This window comes from Dreissena polymorpha, chromosome 2, assembly GCF_020536995.1.
Source record: "Dreissena polymorpha isolate Duluth1 chromosome 2, UMN_Dpol_1.0, whole genome shotgun sequence".
NCBI lineage: Eukaryota > Metazoa > Mollusca > Bivalvia > Myida > Dreissenidae > Dreissena > Dreissena polymorpha.
Genome location: NC_068356.1, coordinates 49,223,943 through 49,246,859, shown reverse-complemented (window position 1 = coordinate 49,246,859; position 22,917 = coordinate 49,223,943). Strand labels below are relative to the sequence as shown.

Below are 22,917 nucleotides of genomic sequence, written 5' to 3'. Positions count from 1 at the left end.
AAAAAGTGAGGTATAATAAAAAAAAAAAATACAACGGTTTGATTTCTCTGTCGTGCAGTAAGTATAGCGCATAGGATGTCGTTGGGATATCTTTCCCGCTACTGAAATTTACTTTTTGATACCCATTTATATACAAGAATGAATTTATATACCCATTTTGATACCGATACTTTCAAATCTTTATGCATTTTTATTTTATATACAAGCAAATTTCGGATTTCAATACTCATTTCTACTTAGATGCTCAAAACCATACCCATATCTATAATTTAGTCGAAAAACACACCCCATAAAATCGGCACACCCCTATATACCCGTATATAGGAAGTTACCCCCCCGCCCCGGCGGGGATAGCCCACTTATTTTGTAGATAAGTTCATACTGTACATAAACACATGTTTTGGTTCTACAATTTATACAAGTTTACTCGTCGGTCGCTTTCGCTTACTTAGGTTATTGCCATTTTCGATACTTTATGCCTTTATAAGAAAAGTATTGAATGCAACATATTCATTTGCAATGTAAATCAGTATTGAAACAGTACGTTTCATAAAGACAATTACCGATATATCGACCACCACGATCACACATGGGTACTTTCAATGTATGTCAATATTATTTGGCTAAGAGTTGTTAATAAAAAGTAACGGTCGTTTGTTAAACAACCAAATCTAGTTAACATCAACTACGTGTATCGTTTTTAAAGGATATTTATTGTTAGGAAATATCTCAGTTAAAAAATCTGTTAAGCTTCCTACAAATAACATACGAACGAAAATTGATGTGCAAAATGTAACTTTGACATTTAATCACTTTGCCTATCCCAAAAAAAGGCGATTTTTATACCGAAATATTCGATGAGATTATTTAGTTTAGTCAACCACGCTGGGTATGCGGATACTTTGATAAACAGATGGCACTTCGATACCAGATAACAACAAAAGCCACGCGCGAGAGGTAATTTCATCAGTTTTTTTTAAGTTATATCATAAAGATTAGTTTTTTAAACAAGGCGCATGGACGAGTTTATAAATGATGTATCCTTTTCTATTGCAAACAATAATATCACGGAAGAATGGTAGATTTTTCCCCAAAAAATAGAAAATACGGTCGCAAAACAGCATAAACTGGACGAACAGTAAACATTTCAACAAAATAAAACTACTTAGAAACATTGCAAGACATTGTTTGATATGTCAGCATGTAGAGTAATCACTGTGCTTCACATACTGAAATTTTGATAGTATTCAATGAAATATAAACGAAGATAGAGCATGTTTTAATAGGTGGTATTCATGAAGTTGCGGATACTAGTACTTTGATTCCCGATATAGGGCACTTCGGATAACAGAGACTTTCAACAAATTGGGCACTCTGATAACCGAGTTTAATATTTTACCTGAAATGCATTTATGTATATTATGGCTATTCTTACCAAACATTTTGAAGTACGAATCAATTTGCATTGTCAAGCCCGACACATTGGGAATCTATGCATAACGTAATTACATACACATGTAAAATATAACCAATGGCGTTTTTCGTTTTCAAAAATCTTATAACTATTAATTTATATAATTAATATTATAAGTGCAATTTTTAAATAAGATTTAAATGCTTATTTCTGAAGTAATATATTTCAAGTGACGACCAAAAATAATTGTCTAAATAATAAACTTGTTTTTAAGTGGAAAATTGAGATTAAGAGAATTGAAAATACAACGGATCATGTGGATCAACAAGATTGTGTTGAATTGAACTTATAGCAGGACTCTAGATAAGTGGAGCAAGGGGTCTTAAAGCAGCCAATACACCTATCTCATAAAATCCTTTGTTATTAGTGCTCATCAGAATCGCATCATGAAGACGATACTCATGCGTAGCCACAACATTGAAAAGAGATTGGAAAACTCCCTTTATATCCAGCTTTACACTTCCCTTTCCCTTTAAGTATCATATTCCAAAGGGATAAGAACATGTTTCTGGAATTCGTTTTTAGATGGTCGCTTAGCGACCGTCACAAATGGAAGCATGATATTAATATCGTGTTAAATGCAATAGTTTCGAACGGTGCTTTTATAGAAAAGAATCAATAAACAATGATCGTAGTGTACGTGTCGCGAAGGAGATTGTTTATGAATGAATAAAATAGTCCACTTTCTGTAGCGTCTTCATGACGTAGTGTTTTTGCTCAGTCCATGCATAATATGAGGCTATTAATAGATGCTCCTGTCGATAAACAAAGGAAAGTCCACGGGCGATGACAACGCAATAGGTAACGCTCTCACATACACCTCAATGACGTCACATACACCTCAATGACGTAGTACAGGTCATTCGTAAATTGAGGCTATAAATAGATTCGGGAAAAAGTTAACGCTTATTTATATTCTCAATTTATAAAACGTTGAACATAAGTTCAACAATAACTTCAGCGATACGATAGACAAAAACAAACAAAAAATCATAATCGCTAAACCCGAATATAACAAACAATTTATTATTATAATACGAATGACCTGTTTGTTAACCTCGTTCATGCTACTACAGCGGGTATTTCTGGAAAACGTTCTTTGGTTCTCAACAGATAGCGGCGATCTTTTGTATTTACGGGTGCTAGCAACGCAATAGTAGAAGGTTAGTAGAAGGTTTAGCTTGTTTATATTCACAGTTCTCAATACATAGACAGTTGGATATGAGTTCATCAATTACTACAGGCATACTATAGACAACCTCGAAAATGCTTTATAATCGCTAAAACCGAAAACAACTAATATATTATATACAATATATTTATAACAATAAATATCTTTTAAAAATGTAGTCGGCGTATACGCTGACTTTGAAATAAAGTTTGCAATTTACTTTTCTAAATAAATAAATACAATTAAACAAAAGTTAAACTATTGTGTTGTGTTTTTCACTTGTAAGTTGCATATTCACCGAATGAAATGTGTGTTAGCATTATCAAACCACACATTAGTGTGAGCAGATAAAAAATATAATACGGAAGAGCACTTCATATGTGTTCTCATATTCCTTGTTATGAGTATCTTTCTTCACTATCGAAATATATCGTAGATTGATATTTGATTTAAAACGCAGTTTTCTTTCGACACATTTAAATCACACGTCAATTGCGCCGTCATGCGGAAATGGGTCTTATGCGCTTCGGCAAGCGTTTGTTAAACCCAACATGTGCTTTTGCGCAGTCAGGCCATAGGCGATGCTGTTCGCTATAAAATCACTCAATATGTTATGTTTCTCCTTACCAGAAGGAGAGATAGCTGAGTGGGCTATTTATATGATGGGCGCATATGGAATAAGACCCATTTTCGCATGACGAGAGTCATTACAGATCTCATTGCGAATTGAAAATGCCACATTTAAGAACAATGCTTTTTTATACAAAATTGAATTCAAAATAGCAAACTTGTTAATAATGACAGCCTATCCACACATTAAGGAATGATTTCCAGACGTGCTGACCAAGTACGGCAAACATTGTGGTATGATAATTAAACGATTTTCTCTTATCGTGACACTATACTATTTCGCTAATGATTGTTTTCTCATCTTTGAGGCGAAAGTGAAATTCTGCGAGATGGTTTGTAACGCGTAATTGTAACAGGGCCACAATTTGTGTTTGAGCATACAGAGAGTAGTCCGGAATTCCTTACACTGAACAGTGCTACATCCTTTGAATTGAGCACATACGCAGTGTTGTAGCAAAAATTCAGAGGTTGTATCTCGAATCAGCTTATTAAATATTCGAAAATATTTATGCGTGTCTGTTGGCGTTATGTTAAAGTCACTAAGATGAAAACAGAGTAAAACAGCTATGCCTAAAAGCGCATTAGTGCTCTATACCTATGTTTATGTCAGCGTTGACACCGTGTGAACTGCTCGGGTAACAAGTAAAGCATAAACAGCAATGTTTATATACTTTTATTCCTCCATATACAAGATACGAAGATTATTGTATATTTTGAATTTGTATATGGTGTCAAAAATCAAAAGTTGTGTACACGGAACTTTCATTATGAATTTATATTCTTGATGAGATAGTTATTTGATAATAGAAAAAATATTCCTTTAATAGGATGGTGACTGCAAATTTTCTTTATATTAAGTTCTCATTACCATTTTCATTATACTTTCTATGCTTTCAGAACGTCCAAATAGCATGCTGTTTTTATTTTGTCTAAGTTATTTCTATGAATAATAAGGATGATAAAAAGTGCACACAAAACTCGAACCGTGCGCTATGACACACACTTTATAAAGTTGAATGGCGTGTGTTCATTTCAAACTTGCGATTGATTTTGAAAATGAATTGCGTGTTAAATTATGCAATAGCGAACATGTTCAGTGCCTTCAGCGCTTTGATTAATTTACGTGAGTACATACATTTGTATTTATTGCCTGCTTACTATAGCAGTATTCCACATCGAATTTTGCATTTCTGATTTACTAAATAGAGTGTGTTATATCTGGTAAAAAGTGTCGAGTTATCTGGAATCGAATTGCCATTGTCTTTGAGATGATCGGTAAAAGAAGTGTCCATGAAAATTTGGCATCCGACTCTTAAAACATTTGAATTTCCTTAAATACGTTATTCAACTAAAATTTAACATGTTGTAACATTAATGGACACATTGATCTTTTATTTCGATAATTTGGCACGTTCTTGATTTATTTCCAAGTATTTTTATTTTGTTGAAATGCGTACTGATCATCGAATTCATGACGATTATCGATGAAATGTTATCTCTTTTTTTATAATTACTGTTTTTGTTTACGACTTTCTTGCTCCGCAATACGAAGTACTATACCATTAATCGACCAAACAATGTTACGTGTCATAAAACCAAATGAACAGAACATAAATGCAAAAAATCTTAAGAACTCAACTATCGCGCGTGGCTTTTGTTGTTATCTGGTATCGAAGTGTCGTCTGCTATGAAAGTATTCGCATACCCGGCGTGTCAACGAGTGAGAACTATTATCAACATCTTCTAAAAAACGGCAAAAAACGAACGACGACTCGTCTTTGCATAAGGTAATCGATACAACGTCAAAACATAAAGTAAAAAGCACAATCTTGAGACAACCCCCAACAGTTAGCGATACGATGGACGCGCTTGAGTGGATTCAATGAAAGCCACTCTGGTCACCAAGTCGAAAACCTGACCACGACAGCTATCTACTTAATGTTTGTATAACCAATGATCCGTGTAAATGGTCAGATAGCTTTCGATATTAAACCCCACGATAAAGTGCGGTATGATCGTTGATTAGTGCCGCATAACGAAGTATCACGTGGTCGTGTGTTGGCATCTACATTACAATAAGAGCCTGGTTTAAACTGGAGCGAATAATAGATTTTAAAGCGTAAGCCTATGATAAAGATGTGATAAAGCGAGTTCTTCAGCGTGGTGTTTACTTCGCATGGATCGCGCGCGTCATTATCAGGTAGATGCTGATGGGGTTTATTGTGGGAAAATCCATACTGGCTGCACGACAACAGTTCTACGGCTCCCTGTGTATTGATTAGTGAGATGCTGATGCCAGATAATGCCAGTGATGTTTGCTGACGGAACTGTTATTTATTAATTACGTAGGAATACCATGTGCAGAGGAGAACGGCGTAACCCCGACACTTATTTGCCGTAGTTTGGATGGATTTTTTACGTAAAGGTATTTTTTTTTTTGATAACGTTACTGTGAATTATTGTGTGATTAAGCCTTTGAGAGAATGAGAAAAATGGGAAACTTGTTAGGCAAGCTCGGGGCCTTTTTACAATCATATGGCTAAGATAGAAAGGCAATACTTATTATGAAAAAAACAAACTCAGTTATTGCTCACACAACAATTATAATTAATTTTATTGTCGCTGGTCGAATATTTGTCAACGTTAAGCTCGGCTTTTTGAAGAAATGTGAAAGCTATAGCACGTAAAATGAATGTACGTTACATAACTTCATGTATGCTGTACTCAAAAAGCTGTACTTAAATATTCTGTAAATAACATGCTTGCATGTATGTATGTTGTATTTTACGGAAAGAATAGTTTATGTACCCCTCTAATACATGTTCTTAAAATACTATGTATAATATATGCTTGTTTGCACGTGCTGTTCACGTCACACGAATCAGGTTGAGCAAATGTCAAAAATATGCGTCATTCTTGCCAATGTGTCAAGTTTAATCATGTATATGCCTAGCCACCAAGTTAAAGCCACGCACCTTGAAATGAAAAAAACATGTTAATCAATACATATAGGTGCAATTTGAAAGCGTGCACAATTGTCGTTAAATCTATAGCCTAGTTAGCGAGATTTTTTAAGATTTTAAAACCGGAAGTAGGATGTTTATATACGTATACGTCCATTTTGACAAACGCGATTACTTTTAAGTTTTAAAGCGAAAAAAAGACGGATTTCTACCTTGTAACCAGCAGATATATTCTAATTGGAATAGATAAAATTAAATCTATGCTGCCTAGTCAGGGCCGGATTAAGCACTAGGCTAACAAGGCTGCAGCCTTGGGCCCCCGATTTTTAAGGGGCCCCTAACGTAAGCCCAAATTCCTAATGTATACTCTTTCTTTATTTCGCCATTTAACGACTCTATGGGGATTGCAGTATAATTTTTATGTGTGATTTCAGCAGTTTCCAGATGTATATCCAAGTGTAACCGTTTAGTTCGCTTTGATTTACTATGCTATCAATTTTCTTTCTCTGTTGTATATCCATTCAGAACTATTAGTTTCTCTGTTTATTATACGACTTGCCCATATGGTCATGACCACATCTGGACCGTTTACTTCGCTTTGATTTACTATGCTATCTGGATGCACCAGTGGGGGCCTCGTAAAGGGGCCTTTTCACGTTTTGGTAAATTGACAAAACTAAAAAAACTGTTTCAGATTCGCAAAATTTCGTTGTAGTCATAATATTTGTGAGGAAACAGTAATACTAAACATTTACCATTCTCTAAAATATCCATTATATGCATCCTTTGACGATTCAAAAACCTTAACATTATAAAGCGTTGCAACGCGAAAGGATTGAATAATTTGGAGAGTTCTGTTGTTGTCGTTATATTTTGGTATACTACGAGGATTGCTTATATAGTATAACGCACAGGTGGTTAGCGTGTGGCTATGATATTGATTAGAAAAAACATCATTTTGAATGAAAAATAATCGAAATATAACGAAAAACCAACTTGTCTTTGAACAATATTTTTCTTTCAAAATGATGTTTTCACTAAATAATATAATAGCCAAACGCTAACCAGCTGTGGTATAAAATACACCAATCATTGTATGGGCACGGATGGCCGAGTGGTCTAAGCGATAGACTTTTACTTTAGGTGTCAGTGGTTCGAGCCCAGTTGAGGTTTTTTTTATTTATCTTTCTTTATTTATTATTTTTTTACTGGAGCTATTATCTGAGGAACACCATGAGTCAGGAAAGGTTGACAGCATTGGGGCTATTGAATGTCAAGTCCTCCGAGAACTAGACTTCACACAGCTAATCGTTGACTTTGGCCAGCTGAAGTGTCGTAGAAGGGACTCATAGGCTTGAATTTGTTACATGTAACATGCGTGTTAAGTTCAGTAAATAAATTAGTTATATATTGTTTTACTTGTTATGCTACATAATTTTATATAATATAACTATCAACTGTGTACAAATACAAGTTTTCTGATCTTTGTAGCTGTAGTATCAAGTATGATTTTCAATATACAGAAGGGGACCAGAGGGAATGGGGCCCCCGTAACATGTGCAGCCTTGGGCCCCAAAACAGCTTAATCCGGCCCTGTGCCTAGTTAGTTAGTAATTTTTTATTTTAAAAATTTTTAAAACCGAAAGTAGGATTTCTATACCTATACGTCCATTTTGATAAACGCGATTATTTGTAAGTTTTAAAGCGAAAAAAAGACGGATTTCTTCCTTGTAACCACCAGATATATTCTAATTGGCATAGATAAAATTAAATATATAGCATAGTTTGCAAGTTATTTATTATTTTTCAAACGCTTCCGCTTTTAAAACCAAAAGTAGGATTTCTAGAGGTATACGTCCATTTCGACAAACGCGATTATTTTTAGTTTTAAAGCGCAAAAAGACGGATAATCCGATATCTACCTTGTAACCACCAGATATATTCTAATTGGCATAGATACAATATGTTTCTAAATTATACTTATATTTACTATTCCAAATAAGTTGTGTGGCTTTAAAAGGTACGTGCCCACACAATAGCAAAATGACAATCTTGAAAAAGTAATATATACCGAGAGAGAGAATGCTTGTATAAAATTAGCATAACTAGTAGGGCTCTGGTCGACGATAGTTAGTCTCACTTCGCGCTAAGAGAATCATTTATTAGACTTGTATAAAGAGCATGGACTGTTTATATATATATAAACAATAGTGTTTGGTTTACTGGCTCATCATCAATCGAAATCGGTGAAATAGCTTTGGCTAGCGGTGTACGGAAGAAACCCCCTGAAAACTCGAAGGGGGTTTGTTCCGCCTATGCAAAACTAGCGAGGGGGTTTCTTCCGCGTATGCAAACTATGAAAGGGGGTTTCTTTCGCCCTACCGTTTTTAGCGAAGGGGGTTTCTTCCGAAGGGTGTTTATTCCGGTAATCTTGGCTAGCTTGTATAACGCTTTCCTTCGAGATTACGTGAAGGCAATAAAACGTTCTTTAAATGGTCATGGGTTCGAGTCCCGCTTAAGGCATTGCTTATTCCAATTTATCTATGTTATAATTCTTTTATATTATACAACATATTAAAGCTCTTTAGAAACCTATATTTGCCTTTTTGAAAATAAACGTCAAATCTGTGAACAAGTCCATTTAAGTCACATGTGTCATAGCTATGACACGTTATGCAACCTTAATCAAGAAGACGTGTACACCATCGACGATAACACACGTTTTTGTGTGCTCCTTATTTTAAAGTGTCATGATCTTGAGATAGATAAAGGGATATTCTCTTATTAGGGTCGCAAAACCCTATGCTGATGATTGCTTTCGACAGCGAGCAAATATGACTTCAACCTGAGATAGCGCTCAGTTTAGCCAACGGCTACAAGTTCGATCATGAGGATAAAATTAATTGCCATCTCTCGTTTCTCTTCATGAGAATAAAAAACACCATCGATAGCCCATACATCATTGTACCTTTGCTATCTAAATTGCTGTTTTTGGTATCTAAATTTGGTCAAAAGAAGGTTTCAGTCGGAGGGGTTATGGTGTTGCAAGGTAAAGTGAAACGGATACGTTGCAGCTACGGGAATTGATGAAAATTAAGGTAAACAGTGGTCTCTCTCTTCTTCTTCGGTGATTTCTGGTGATTTCGAAACCACAATCCCAAAGCAAACATTCAACAAACGGCATCCATTGTTAAACCTATGATATTGCATGCACAATCTCTTTACGCATGGCCAACGTTCTTATAATAGGATTTTTTAAACTGAAGTCCGTCTTAATAACTATTGTGTAGGTCTGTAAAATACGTTTTAACTATTACGTTGTTTTTTCTCTCGCTTGGTTGGGTTTAGGAAAACAACATTCTTGAACGCATACGCTCGTTTGACGTGATGTACGCTGAAACAGGCGCGACAATAGGATTTGTGGTTAAAAGGGCGTATAAAACTTACAGTATAAATGATTATGTATACCAAGTTCACGTAAAGATTGTGTTGTAAGAATTTTAACCTTTTTATTCAAAACTTTATATATGTGCGATACAATATTGTTCAACATACTATAATTTGACCTCTCTTTGCTTAAGGAAAATATGTAGCTAAGTACTTCCTGATTGATAAATAAAAAAAACTCGTAAGATAAAATTGTTAAGAGGGACATTTGCCGTACCATCTACAAATACTGTGCACCACCATTCCAAATATCATTATTTTAAAATTTTATACACTTAAAGGCAGGTTTACATTTAATTCATTACTTGTAATCGAGAGTCTACAATAAAGAAACTGCTCGTATGGAGATATGGCTATGACGCTTCCACCGCTACTAACGGGAAAACGAGGAAAATTGCAGCTGTTATTTCCAATTCGTCCCAACTTGCATGCGTCTAGTACGATAAATAGCTAGGAGTGCTCGGACATACATTACATCCTTTGCGTGCGGAAGGACATCATTAATCTTGAAATACACATTCAGACATGATATGTTCATTTGAATCACGCTGGCATGATGTTGAATAAGTTCATGATTTCATTCTTAGTAACTTACCACAATATATATGTCGCTAGAGTGTGGGTTCACACGAACTTATGAAACCGATAGGCGGAAGATTTTGATTACTAGTTTGTATATTTCACCGTCCGTGTCGCTAATTGTTCAACGTTATCTGTTGATATGACATCTGCTTATCTCTATGTTTTTGATACAGCTGCACGTAAGTTGGGCGTATTAAACGAAATCATGTTTGAGACGCGCTCTGGGAAAACGGGGCTTAACGCATGTGCTGAAAGTGTCGTCCCAGATTATCCTGTGCAGTCCGCCCAGACCAAGCAGTGTTGACACTTTCCGCCTTAAACTTGATTTTTGTTGAGAAGAGACGTGGAGCGTGGCTCATATATAATATAATTACATACAACACCCATCATGGTCTGCATTTACAAGCATCACCGTGATAATTGAAAAACTCCGGTAGTCGCGATTTAGCAGTCACATTTATTTAACAAAGGAGCATGTATGTGAATAATGCCCTCATGAAAAGCTATAACGATTGTCCTATTTGGACTGCCCCATTCGTAAACGATTTTCTGTGTACGTGTTTCGGCATTTACCATCTATTGCAAACATCGGAGATCGCTGTGCCTTTTTGCTTGACCTGTCGGAGGTTGTTAGTCCGAGACTGTCAAGTTGAATGATTGAAGTATGCGAATGTGGGCTATTGTTGACCACTGAACATAAACCCCAAATTGGCCATTGACTGACAGGTTGCAACTGGTCGTATGACATTGCGAAGAGTATTGATTGACTACTGTTCACTCATTATTATTTGTGGGGGACTAAGTTTTGTTGATTTTGTTGGTCGACCGATCCACGACTTTAGCACAAACACAACGGGAAATTTCCTCATTTTTTTTCCAAAATAAAAATTCCATGAGTCGGAAAAGTCGGCTTTTAAAAACCAAACAACGAAACAAACAATTCTGGCTGACGAATATAAATGAATGTGTGTTGAACTATCGGTTTCGACGTACACCGCATGTCTTAGCTGCGTTTCCGAATAAAGGAACTTTTTATGGTTACGTAACACTAGTATGAAATTAACCGCTAAGGGAAGTAATTGTTGTAATGATCTGATACAATCTCTATGCAGAGTTGACGTTCTTTGCTTTCACATGCAATCTCTGCAATCACAAGAAAAGCCTATCAATTTGGTAGGATTTTTTTTTGGTTTAAGTATTAGATAATGTAAAGTATTAACATTTTATTTCGCTAATTTTTTTATTTAATCTATATCCTTATGATTGTTTTTTTAAGACACGGCACAGGGCGGAATCGATAAAAGTATATCTTTTTGTATTTTGAAGGGAAATGGTACACATTTGCAAAAGATGAGAAACTTCCATCGGAAAACAACAAAAACTGTATGATCGGTACACATTTCTATAAAATATACAAACATGTAACTTAGAAATATAGAAATACATTGTTTGCCATGCCAGCATGTAGAGAATTACTGTGCTTCAAATACTGAAATTTTGATAGTACTACACGACATACAAACGAAGAGCATGTTTCAATAGGTTGTTTGCATGCTGTTGTAGACACTTCGATTCCCGATATAAAAGGACACGTCGGATAACGGAGACTCAACAAATTGGGCACTCTGATATGCGAGTTTTATCTCCTACTTAAAATGCAATTATTTATATATGATACTTCTCTTAGAAATGTGTTTGCTATTCCAGTATGTAGAAAAAGTACTGTGCTTTAAATACTGAAGTTTTGATAGTATTACATGAAATATGAACGAAGATATAGTAGAGTTTAATAGGTGGTATGCATGCTGTAGACATTTTGATTCTCGTAAACGGACACATCGGATAACGGAAACTCAACACATCTGGCACTCTGATGTGTAATAGACCGACGAGAGTACAGTGTAAGACTAAGGAAGCAGACATTGAGAGGAATGTATATGAGCTTCAACGGAACAATCGATATAAGGAAAAATAATTTAAACTTTATACTTAAATGGTCAGATTTTAAATCCCCAGGTGTGTCTTCATTGGAATTCAATGAAGAACGTACAACGAAATCATGCTCATTTTCCAAAGGGATTAGAAAAATGAAGCACATTTTCGGTGAATCGTTGAATTTACGTCAGTTCAGAAATTGTTAAGTATTTTCTGCTTAACTAGCAGTATTCAACGAAGAAATATGTAATTCTTGTGCACTATCAATTGTGTGTTATATCTGTTTAAAAGTGTCGGGTAATCGATAACAGATGTGCCATTCTGATAAAGAAGTGCCCATGCAAATGTGGCGTCGGACTCTAAACATTTGAATTTACTCAAAAACGAAAGGAAACTAAAAAAATCAAATGTTGTAACACTTATTGACTTATTGATCTTTTAATTCGAATAGTAAACACATTAATGAGTAATTTCTAAGCATTTTTTATTTTGTTGAAATCTGTACTGATCATTCTCTTCATGATGATTTTCAATGGAATTTTATTGTCTTTTTTTCATAAAATCAACTGTTTTCCCGCGATTTTCTTTTTTCTTAATACGACGTGGTTAACCATAAATCGACCAAAAAAGTTTTGTCTAAAAAACAGAAAATACATGCAAAAAAACGAAGAACTCGCATTTCGTACGTGGCGTTTTTTCTATGTTATCGAATTACATGAATACATGTTAGTAAATAAAACTCGGCAGAGTTACCAGTTAAGTTATAAATACGGCTTTCATGTGTTGTTTGTTAATATTGAAAAATATTAATTAAATATTAACGCTGTGAAAAGTGTATTCAATGACAAAAATATCGAATTTCTATTTATAACTTATATTTGAATTGTTTCATTTCTAGGCGCGTGCGTCCAATATAATTCCCGTATTTGGCAGTCAGAGTCTAATCAAACATTCTATACGATTGCATAGTCAACTCTTACGTATATGTATCCTTCTATAAAAATATATATAATCTTAATTGTGGTAAAACTTGGCCTATTTCAGATCTGCTGAAAAGCGCTAAAATATTGAGTGCTATATGCAAACATACTTAAAATAACGTTTATTCATACATGTATCTCTAGGAAAAATGTTGTTTACAACTAACACTTCACAAGGTAAATTAAGTGAGATGGGCGCTCACGCTCCTATTAGACGTTGTTGCGTATAATAAACATTCGTAATGTAAACAACGGCACGAGTTTAAAGGTTTATTGTAAGCATATTATTTCACAGCGTTGTTTATACTACTGTGATTATTTTTAGCGTTCCAAACAGCTCGTCCAATATGGAATGCCAGCTGTGTAAGCGTACACATATGAGCCGCGTTCTGAGAAAACTGGGCTTAATGCCTGTGCGTAAAGTGTCGTCCCAGATAATCCTGTGCAGTCCGCACAGGCTAATCTGGGACGACATGTTCCGTCTTAATTGGATTTTTGCTAAGAATAGACTTCATTTAAACGAAAAATGTCATAAAAGCGGAAAGTGTCGTCCCTGATTAGCCTGTGCGCGCTGCACAGGCTAATCTGGAACGACACTTTAAGCACATGCATTGAACCCAGTTTTCTCAGAACACGACACATATATCAACGCTTTTAAATAATGTAGTATTATTAAATACCGTTATCATGGCTATATCGCTGAAAGTAATAATGTCCATTTCGTTCATTTCAGGAGCACTGAGGGCGAAAGGACTATTTTAGCTTGCTGGCGACACATCTTGCTGAAAGGGACATCTCTTGCGGGGTGTTTCCATATACATGAAGCACACGGCCTATAGTAGTCTAAAGACTTAAGTAAATAGACCCACCAAGAAAACACGTTACTAAATGATTTGGTATGCATTTTGTATGGTAACATTTGGCTTATAGAAGTGGCTCATAATTAGTATGTCAACATTGAAAGCAAAGAATCCCACAAGACGCATATCAAAAGAAATACGTTGCATATGGATGATGATACTAAGATCAGTAGAATGATACCGATCGCCGTGTGAAGTCTCTTTTGTTTGACGAGTTTTCAGGAGACGAATTTCGAATGTCAGTCAACAATACTACATTCCGTTTCCTTGCAATACTGTCAGTATTGACGGTCCTCAATGTGACGTTCTTGGGCTTTAACCATACCCGGAAGGAAAACGTACCAACGTGTTCAGTCGATGACGTCCTCGGTGGCATCACAGATTACATACGGGGAACGGGAGCGCGTGACATTGAATCAGTTATGCCTGAGGTGTGCAAAGCTGTCATAAGAAAGACTGACGTTAAACAAAATCTTATCGCATCCGTAAATGGGTTGATTTCAGTTTGTCTCCAAAGAAATACGTCCAAGACTCTTCACAGAACTTTACCCAACCCGATTGTTACGTTGTTTACCACGTGGTCAGAAACTAACAGCACCGAAAAGAAGACGGTTCATAACTTAACAATGCGGAATTGGGCACAGTTCAAGCCGATGGTGGAAGTAGTTGTTTTTACAAATTCAACTGAAGATGCTAAGCTTGCGAAAGCTTATGGCGCGAGTGTGTTGCCCGTGTTACAACATCGTGGCGGTGGATCGCCTGTTTTGAAATGGATGTTTCAGGAAATAATGAAAGACCGTATAACTAGCACTCTTTTCGGATATGTGAATTCGGATATTCTTTTTACGGATAAGTTCGTGCAAACCTTACAGGCGATCATTCGCAACAAGAAATTAACACGTCCTTTTATGATTATCGGACGTAGAACTAACGTGCTAGATGTGACGTTGGAAGAAAGTGAGACGTTCTCAGATCTTGAAAAAATTGCCAAAACTAGAGGCGAACTTTTCGGCGCAAACGCGGAGGACTTTTTTATAACGAATTCCGCGTTTCCGTGGGCTAAAATCATCGATGTCGTCGTAGGAAGATTAGCGTTTGATAATTGGATAGTGGGCCATGCGATTTGTGAACTTAAAATAGACGTCGTTGACGTTAGCGACACCGTGTTGGCGGTACATCAGAGTACCAAAGCCGGTGGAAACTACGAGGGCTTTCAGAATAAGTACGCGCACTATAACGCCGCTCTGTTCAAAGCACTGGCTTTAAACCCCGTGTATGAGCGGGGTTTCACTATTTGTACACAGGAGAGAACGTTCGTAAGCTTTTGCGGAGAGATTATGGTCACGAAACGGCGAGACTTTTGGGGACCCTGTGACTGTCATATGATTGTAAAGCAATAAGGCCATGCAAAACGGATAGATCATCGTCTCGAAATTTAGGATATGCTTAAACGGGTTATTTTATTGTCATTTGATACTTACAGAAATTTTTTTTTGTTTAACTGACTTTAACATATAATTGTGAACATAACAAGGGTACTTTGTTACAAGTTCCAACTTGAATTTCGAAAATGTGTTGCTGTTGTTTGGTCATGGTTCTAACAATTTACCAAGGACGCTTTACATAGGATCAAAGTTTGTTGGCTAAGATTTGAATGTATTGTTCTATATGTTCCCCGTTTAGTAATCTAGTCATTTTTCACGTTTTCAAAGTATTTTGATGTTTTATATACCTCGTAATCGTTACTGCTGTTGATTTAACCCGTTTATCCAAAGATATGTTCCCATTCCGCCAACTCAGTATTGTATAGATATGTTAATTAAACAACGAGTCTTTTCTTTTTATATTGTTTAATATTATACAATTTTGCGTATTACATGCATGCTGTTCACAACGAATGTAACAATGTGTTTAATCGGATAAACACAGCTGCAGGCATTTATGAAAGGCTTAGTGTAAACCTGCTTTATTTGATCCTCCCAAAGCCGATATATAGTCCCCTTGTTTCTTGGCACCCCACTGTGGCCAAAGTTCTGCAAACATTAATACCGGTAGTAGTAATCAATACACATAAGCCGATGAGGTGCGGCCACTGTTAAGCCTGCTAAGAGATACGGTTATATATAGGCACATTGCTTTAACAAGGCGTGAAACGATGTGCGTAAGGACCTGGGGACTACCACAGGCTGTTCGCGAAGCGTAGTGGATGGAACACGCTTTCACACCTAGGCAACACGTGTTCGGTTCCCGCTCCCGCTGCACATACGCTTTGTTCGTGATTACCACAGTGGGGTTTCCTTTCCCCCTACTGAAAAAGATCTAACCCCAAATCAAATGTATTTTATTACAAAACTAAATAGTTGGAAATTTCAGTTTTAATTCCAAATTCATCCCAACTTTAGTGGTGTTAGTATGATAGACATTAATAGTTGCGCTTGTCCGTCCGTGCGCACTTCCCGAAGCTTGTGTTTGAAACTCGACTTAATAGTCTGTTTGGATCTTGCTGAAACTTTGAAAGATGAATGACCTTGATGAATTGATGATGAATATCTTTTGGCTAATACCATTCGAGGCAGAAGTTTTGTCCTTTGTCTGTTCCTTCAAGATAAAGCTTTTTCTTTCAAGCACGCTGATGACTGGGCGGATCTGACTGAATTTATCACATAATATGACCGGACTTTGATGATGATCGTAAATGGAAGTTATTCCAGCCTAAAATATATCAGCACTAAATTGTTGTATACTCGACTATTATTTTACTGTTTTCTAGATTTCACAGCTGTATTATAATTGTGTGTGATAGAACGCAGCTTTTGTGTGAACTATTATCATTTTTTTCTGTTTCCACCATAGTTACATCGACTCGTATTTATAAACTGCTTGTCAAATTTCGCCTCAACTTTTACAGCCGAAAAACAACAATTATTTTGAAGTTTGGCATTACCCTGTTTCCTTGATTGTTTTGTTGTTAACTAGAAAATATAGTGGATTTGTGCATGTCCAAACATGTATCATGAGGACATTGATCAGTGTTAAATGACGATCTCAGATAATGTTTGTAGTACACATGGGCCGTGTTCTGCGAAAAGGGGGTTAAATGAATGTGCGTAAAGTGTCGTGCCAAATAAGTCCGCAGAGGCTAATCAGGGGCAGAACTTTCCGATTTTAACTATTTTTCGTTTACAGAAAGTCTCTTCTTTGCAAAAATCCAGTTAAGGCGAAAAGTGTCGTCCTTGATTAGCCTGCGCGGACTACACAGGCTAATCTGGGACGACACTTAACGCAAATGAATTAAACCCCATTTTCACAGAGCGAGGCTCATATATAGTAAAACGTGACGCAGTATGTGGTCGAGTTATTCACACTTAAGATATTGATATATTGATGCTGTATTGAATTAACTTCAAGATAATTGACGATTCATTGCAAAAACGCTAAGTAAGGGCCCTGTGAAAAACTGACACGGTAACTGGTCGCGAAGAAGTGTTTACATATAATAATGTTGGCATATTCACACATCGTGTGGTCATGTTTACATATAATAAAACGTATTTGCTTAACTTAGCGAGTTCAAAGAAGGATATTCGTATCACGTTTACTTTATTTGCAAAGGAATATAATTTATGCTATCGTATTTTACTTTCAATGATTATAACTTGTATGTATTGCAATATTCAGTGTTTAGCTATTCTTACTGTATGTATTGCAATATTCAGTGTTTAGCTATTCTTACTGTATGTATTGAAATATTCAGTGTTTAGCTATTCTTACTGTATGTATTGAAATATTCAGTGTTTAGCTATTCTTACGTGGTCCGTATTACGTTATCATCCTTTCATCATGTGAATGTAACTGCAACCAATACTATACACATTTCGATCTACTACTTAAAATTGAAATGGGCTTTGCTATGTGAAACGGTGGTTTAATGTGTGAACGTAAAGTGTCGTCTCTGATGGGCCTATTCGCTCCGTACAGGCTAATAAGGGACGACACTTTCCGCTTTTATGGTATTTTACGTTTACACAAAGTCTCTTCTTAGCAAACATCAAGTTAAGGCGGAAGCTGTCGTTTCTAATCTGAGATGACACTTTACGCAGTTACATTAACCCTCTTTTCTACAACAAAAAACAAGAAGAAAAAAATAAAGAAAGAAAAACAACTAACCCTCAACTGGGCTCAAAGCACTGACACCTGGGGTAAACGTCTATCGCTTAGACCACTTGGCCATCCGTTCTCATACAATGAGTGATGTATTTTATACTTTATATAAGCAATCCTCGTAGCGACACAAAATATAACGAACACAACAGAACTCTCCAAATTATTCAATCGTTTCGCGTTGCAACGCGTTGCAACGCGTTGCAACGCTTTATAATTTTCAGGTTTTGAATTAGTCAAAAGATGCATAATGGATATTTTAGAGCATGGTAAATGACCAGTAATACTTTTTCCTTACAAATATCATAACTACAACGAACATTTGCGAATATGAAACCTTTTTTTTTTATTTTGTCAACTTATGAAAACTTGAAAAGGCCCCTTTAACCCATTTATGCCTAGCGTCCTGAAAAAAGGACATTGCAAACAGCGTAGACCCAGATGAGACGCCGCATAATGCGGCGTCTCATCTGGGTCTGCGCTGTTTGCTTAAAGGAATTTCTATATGAAATATTCTAAATATAGAAATAAATATGGTAGACATCCCTAATTTTGGAAATAAATTGATCCAATTTAGAAGGATGGGGGAGTTTACTAGGCATGAATGGGTTAACATTCAGGACCAACATTCAATTCCGACGAAGATCAGTAACAGCACTTGATCAATAGTTATGAGCAGAGGCAAGAAATATTGAATTAAAAAAGATATATGCAGGGGCGTCGGAAGCAAATTGACATTGGGGCAGCGGAGGGGGTGGGTATGTTTAGTTTAATCCTATTTATTTTAACTCGATTGCATCGAAAGCTTCAGGCTTATTGAAACGCTCTCGAGTCCGTTTCCTGGGCCTAGAATCAGTACTTGGTGTCTTTGGGGGAGATCTAAAGAACGCTCCCACAGTGGGGATCGAACCCATGACCTCCCGGTCGCTAGGCGGACACCATATCCATTACACCACGGCGACCGAGTGGGTATGGCAGGGTTATCCCCCTCCCGTTGGTGGGGTCCGCGAATTTTTTCAAATTTTAGCATCAAATGGCGAAATCTGGTGCGTTTTTATGCCTGATACACGACTATTGCAGGCATATTCTGAATGACAAAAGTTTTGACAGACCGACAAACGATGGAGAAGTGATCTCTATAAGTCGCAGTTTGTACTATGTAGCAGGCGACACAACAATAGGGATCCTGTGGGTTGAAAGAACGTTCTTCGGGATTTTTTGACCGAAATTTTGTTTTGAAAATTTGAAATTAGTTGGTTGGTTTGGGGTAGACATATTGAAATGACACAAAAAGTGGTAAAAAAACATTTTTTGTTTTATAAAATTATCGATTTACTTTGAGTTATTACAATTAATTCAGGTATCTTGAGGCATCTTTAATTTTGTGTTAATTAAGGACTATTGGATATCGGCAGATTTGTTTCATGTCATACTTTCCTTTGTATTAATAAAAAGAAGTAAAGACTTAGATCATACCGACAATTAAAGATTCCCAGGTTTAATTACTCAAGAATAAAGGGATAATCGTTATAAAAGAGACCGATCAATTAACAACATTATTGACACGTTCATTACCGCGGGCGGGTGATGACAATCTACAATACACGTGTCATAACCGCGAAAGCGTTATTACCTTGCTTCGTGGTAAAGATATTTTCAAATAAACGGGGATTGAAATGAAACAAAAAATGAAAAAAGTATTTGCCGAAATTTCATTTTTGCCGAAAATATTGGGGCGGCCGCCGCCCCAGCTCCGACGCCTCTGTTATGTCGTTTTGAAAATGTCGCCATATTGCTACACTCGATATCTTCAAGCTGTCGAAATACCTACAGGATGTTACTCCAACTTATAAACGAATTAACAAATAGTGTGCAACAGATATGAGAACAATATCCAGTGATCTCTATTCTTTACAGTCATCACTCGTGTGTTCACCTTATGTATGGAAAGCGCGTTCAAATCTTTCTACTACTTTGTACTACAATATGTTCTAAAATCCTGTAAACAATTCAAGTCATCAGAAAATTTGACGCATAAATTTGAACCAAGCAACATAAATTCATATTAATATATAGCAATACAAAATCGGTGTTTCCAAGAGACTGACGTATTTTATACTTTATATAAGCTATCCACGTATTGTCACAAAATGTAACGACAACGATAGAACTCTCCAAATTATTCAACCGTTTCGCGTTGCGACGCTTTATAATGTTCATGTTTTTAAACCACCAAATTAAACCGTCATATTATGGCTTTTTTAGAGCACAGTAAATGTTCCGTATTACTGTTTGCTCAGAAATATTTAACTACAACGAACATTTGCGAATCTGATTTTTTTTAATTTTTAAATTTAACAAAACGTGAAAAGATCCTTTAAATAAGCAATGTCACTGTATGTTAATACAGAAAAAATAATTTCTGCGCAAAATCAAGTTTTACTGTTATTGAATGATATTTTTTCAAATTAGAATAACACTTAATTGCTTGATAGCTAATACTAAATAAGTTGATAGCTAAATCAGGATTAAAGTGATATTATGAGCATCTTACAGTTTATAGGTGTCTATCGCATGCGTTGTTTATTTTTAGTGTTTTCACTTCATATACACTTATATTTGTTAATGCAGCATCAACATACTAAACAATATCCAGGAAAGAGAAAAATAATGCATTTGAATATCAACCGTACTTTCGTTTGACAACTGATCATGCATGTACGATGTGATACTAAATTTAGTTTTAGTGCAGATTATTTCATACGACACAAAGACACAATTTTGTTTTACGGATCATTTCGTCTTACAGGACTCACCAGTCACGTAAAATATCGAATATAAAATATATTTTTATAAACAACTAGTAGCAAGATGAGTTGCAGATAATTGGTCAGTAACCACATTTTAACTAACTCTTTTGACTTGTTAATTCTTTTCAGCTCAATTCAACAGTGAAAAATGCCCATAATATCACTTTAAAATATTAGATAATAATATGTTGCATTTCAATTATATTTCAATTTAAAGCAATGTTGTATTACTATTTAACACGAAATGCCCTTTAAAAGGATCATTGGCTCTGAAATTTTAGTTAATTTTAATTGTGTGTTAATCAAACAACAGCAGGACAGAGATGATTTGCCTTCTCTCATTCCTGAGTTTTGCTCCATATTATCAAGACGTCTTGAAAACTATTATTTTCGCACACAATATAGGGATATTACACATTTTCGAGCACAGGTGGTTAGCGTGTGGCTATGATATTAATTAGTGAAAACATCATTTTGAATGATAAATAATCATATTATAACGAAAAATTAACTTTTCTGAAAAAAAATATTTCACTATCAAATATATATATAACAAGGTATGCAACTCAAAATCACCCCATAACGGGGTGCATCGCTTTGAACAGCCATATCTTCATCAATTGTGCAGCGATTTTCACGATCTCGGTCTTATTCAACGCAGAAATGAATTTCCTTTCTGGAAATGTATATGTCTTGCAATATTTTTACAAATGCTGGGTCAACTTTTAAGAAATAACACGATACACAACACGCATGACCCAGTTGACAGTGATCATGTATTCTTTATGAATGAAATCTACAGTTGTAAAGACACACCTCCGCATTGGACCAATGAAATCACTCGTATGTTTAAAATGTCAGTTAGTTGAAATGTATGTAAACAAAGGTTTCAAACGGCGCTGGACAGTTAGTCTTGATGCAGAATGTAACGACAAGAACGGTAATAATGTTTTTTCATACGTTTTATTGAATTATGGTATCGAACTACATGAACTTTGTAGGGAAGTTGCCCTTTACTCCGTGAAGATTTCAGTCTTAAAGACAGCATGATCACTGTCAACTGGGTCATGCGTGTTGTGTATCGTGTTATTTCTTAAAAGTTGACCCAGCATTTGTAAAAATATTGCAAGACATATACATTTCCAGAAAGGAAATTCATTTCTGCGTTGAATAAGACCGAGATCGTGAAAATCGCTGCACAATTGATGAAGATATGGCTGTTCAAAGCGATGCACCCCGTTATGGGGTGATTTTGAGTTGCATACCTTGTTATATATATATTTGATAGTGAAATATTTTTTTTCAGAAAAGTTAATTTTTCGTTATAATATGATTATTTATCATTCAAAATGATGTTTTCACTAATTAATATCATAGCCACACGCTAACCACCTGTGTTTTCGAGGGCATGATCATCTGCGGGCGCTCGAAAAATCCGTTCCTGTCCGAGTCATTTTGTAGCATCGGGCGGCGTCCGGATTAATTTTTTTATATCACAGTTTGTTTTACCCGACATCGGGCCCGGGAAGGAATCGAGTTGAGATCGAAAAAAGATCGGACGATCAACGGATGCGCCCGACATCGGAATCATTGTACGTGTATCATAACGAGCATCGTCCGGCGTCCGTCGGGCATCGTGCAGAGGCCCTCCGGCAATCAGACGGTCGCCGGCCGATGTATATGCCTCTGGGAAATACCTTTACTTTTGCCGATACACGTTCAATGAATCCGATGTCCGGCGATCGGCGGGCGATACCCGTGCGTTGATCGTCTGATCTTGTTTCGACCTCAACTCGATTCCATCCCGGGCCCGACGTCTGGTAAAGTTTTAATTTAGACTTTAAATTAATCCGGACGCCGCCCGATACTACAAAATAACCCGGTGTCCGTGCGATCATCGGCCT

The 22,917-nt window shown here is 36.2% G+C and overlaps 1 protein-coding gene across 2 annotated transcripts; it reads left to right on the top strand.

Annotated features, from left to right (window-relative positions):
* The first annotated feature begins 5,215 nt into the window (after nucleotides 1-5,215).
* On the top strand, nucleotides 5,216-17,602 carry LOC127866974 (uncharacterized). 2 transcript variants are annotated; one of them, XM_052407861.1, is made up of 2 exons: nucleotides 5,216-5,700; nucleotides 13,916-17,602. In XM_052407861.1, exon 2 carries the CDS (start codon nucleotides 14,279-14,281, stop codon nucleotides 15,440-15,442), a length of 1,164 nt encoding a protein of 387 aa, XP_052263821.1. In that variant the 5' UTR covers nucleotides 5,216-5,700; nucleotides 13,916-14,278; the 3' UTR covers nucleotides 15,443-17,602. The 2 variants fall into 2 exon arrangements, with proteins under 2 accessions (XP_052263821.1, XP_052263822.1); XM_052407862.1 differs by lacking the exon at nucleotides 5,216-5,700 and adding an exon at nucleotides 9,023-9,336.
* The last annotated feature ends 5,315 nt before the right edge of the window (nucleotides 17,603-22,917 follow it).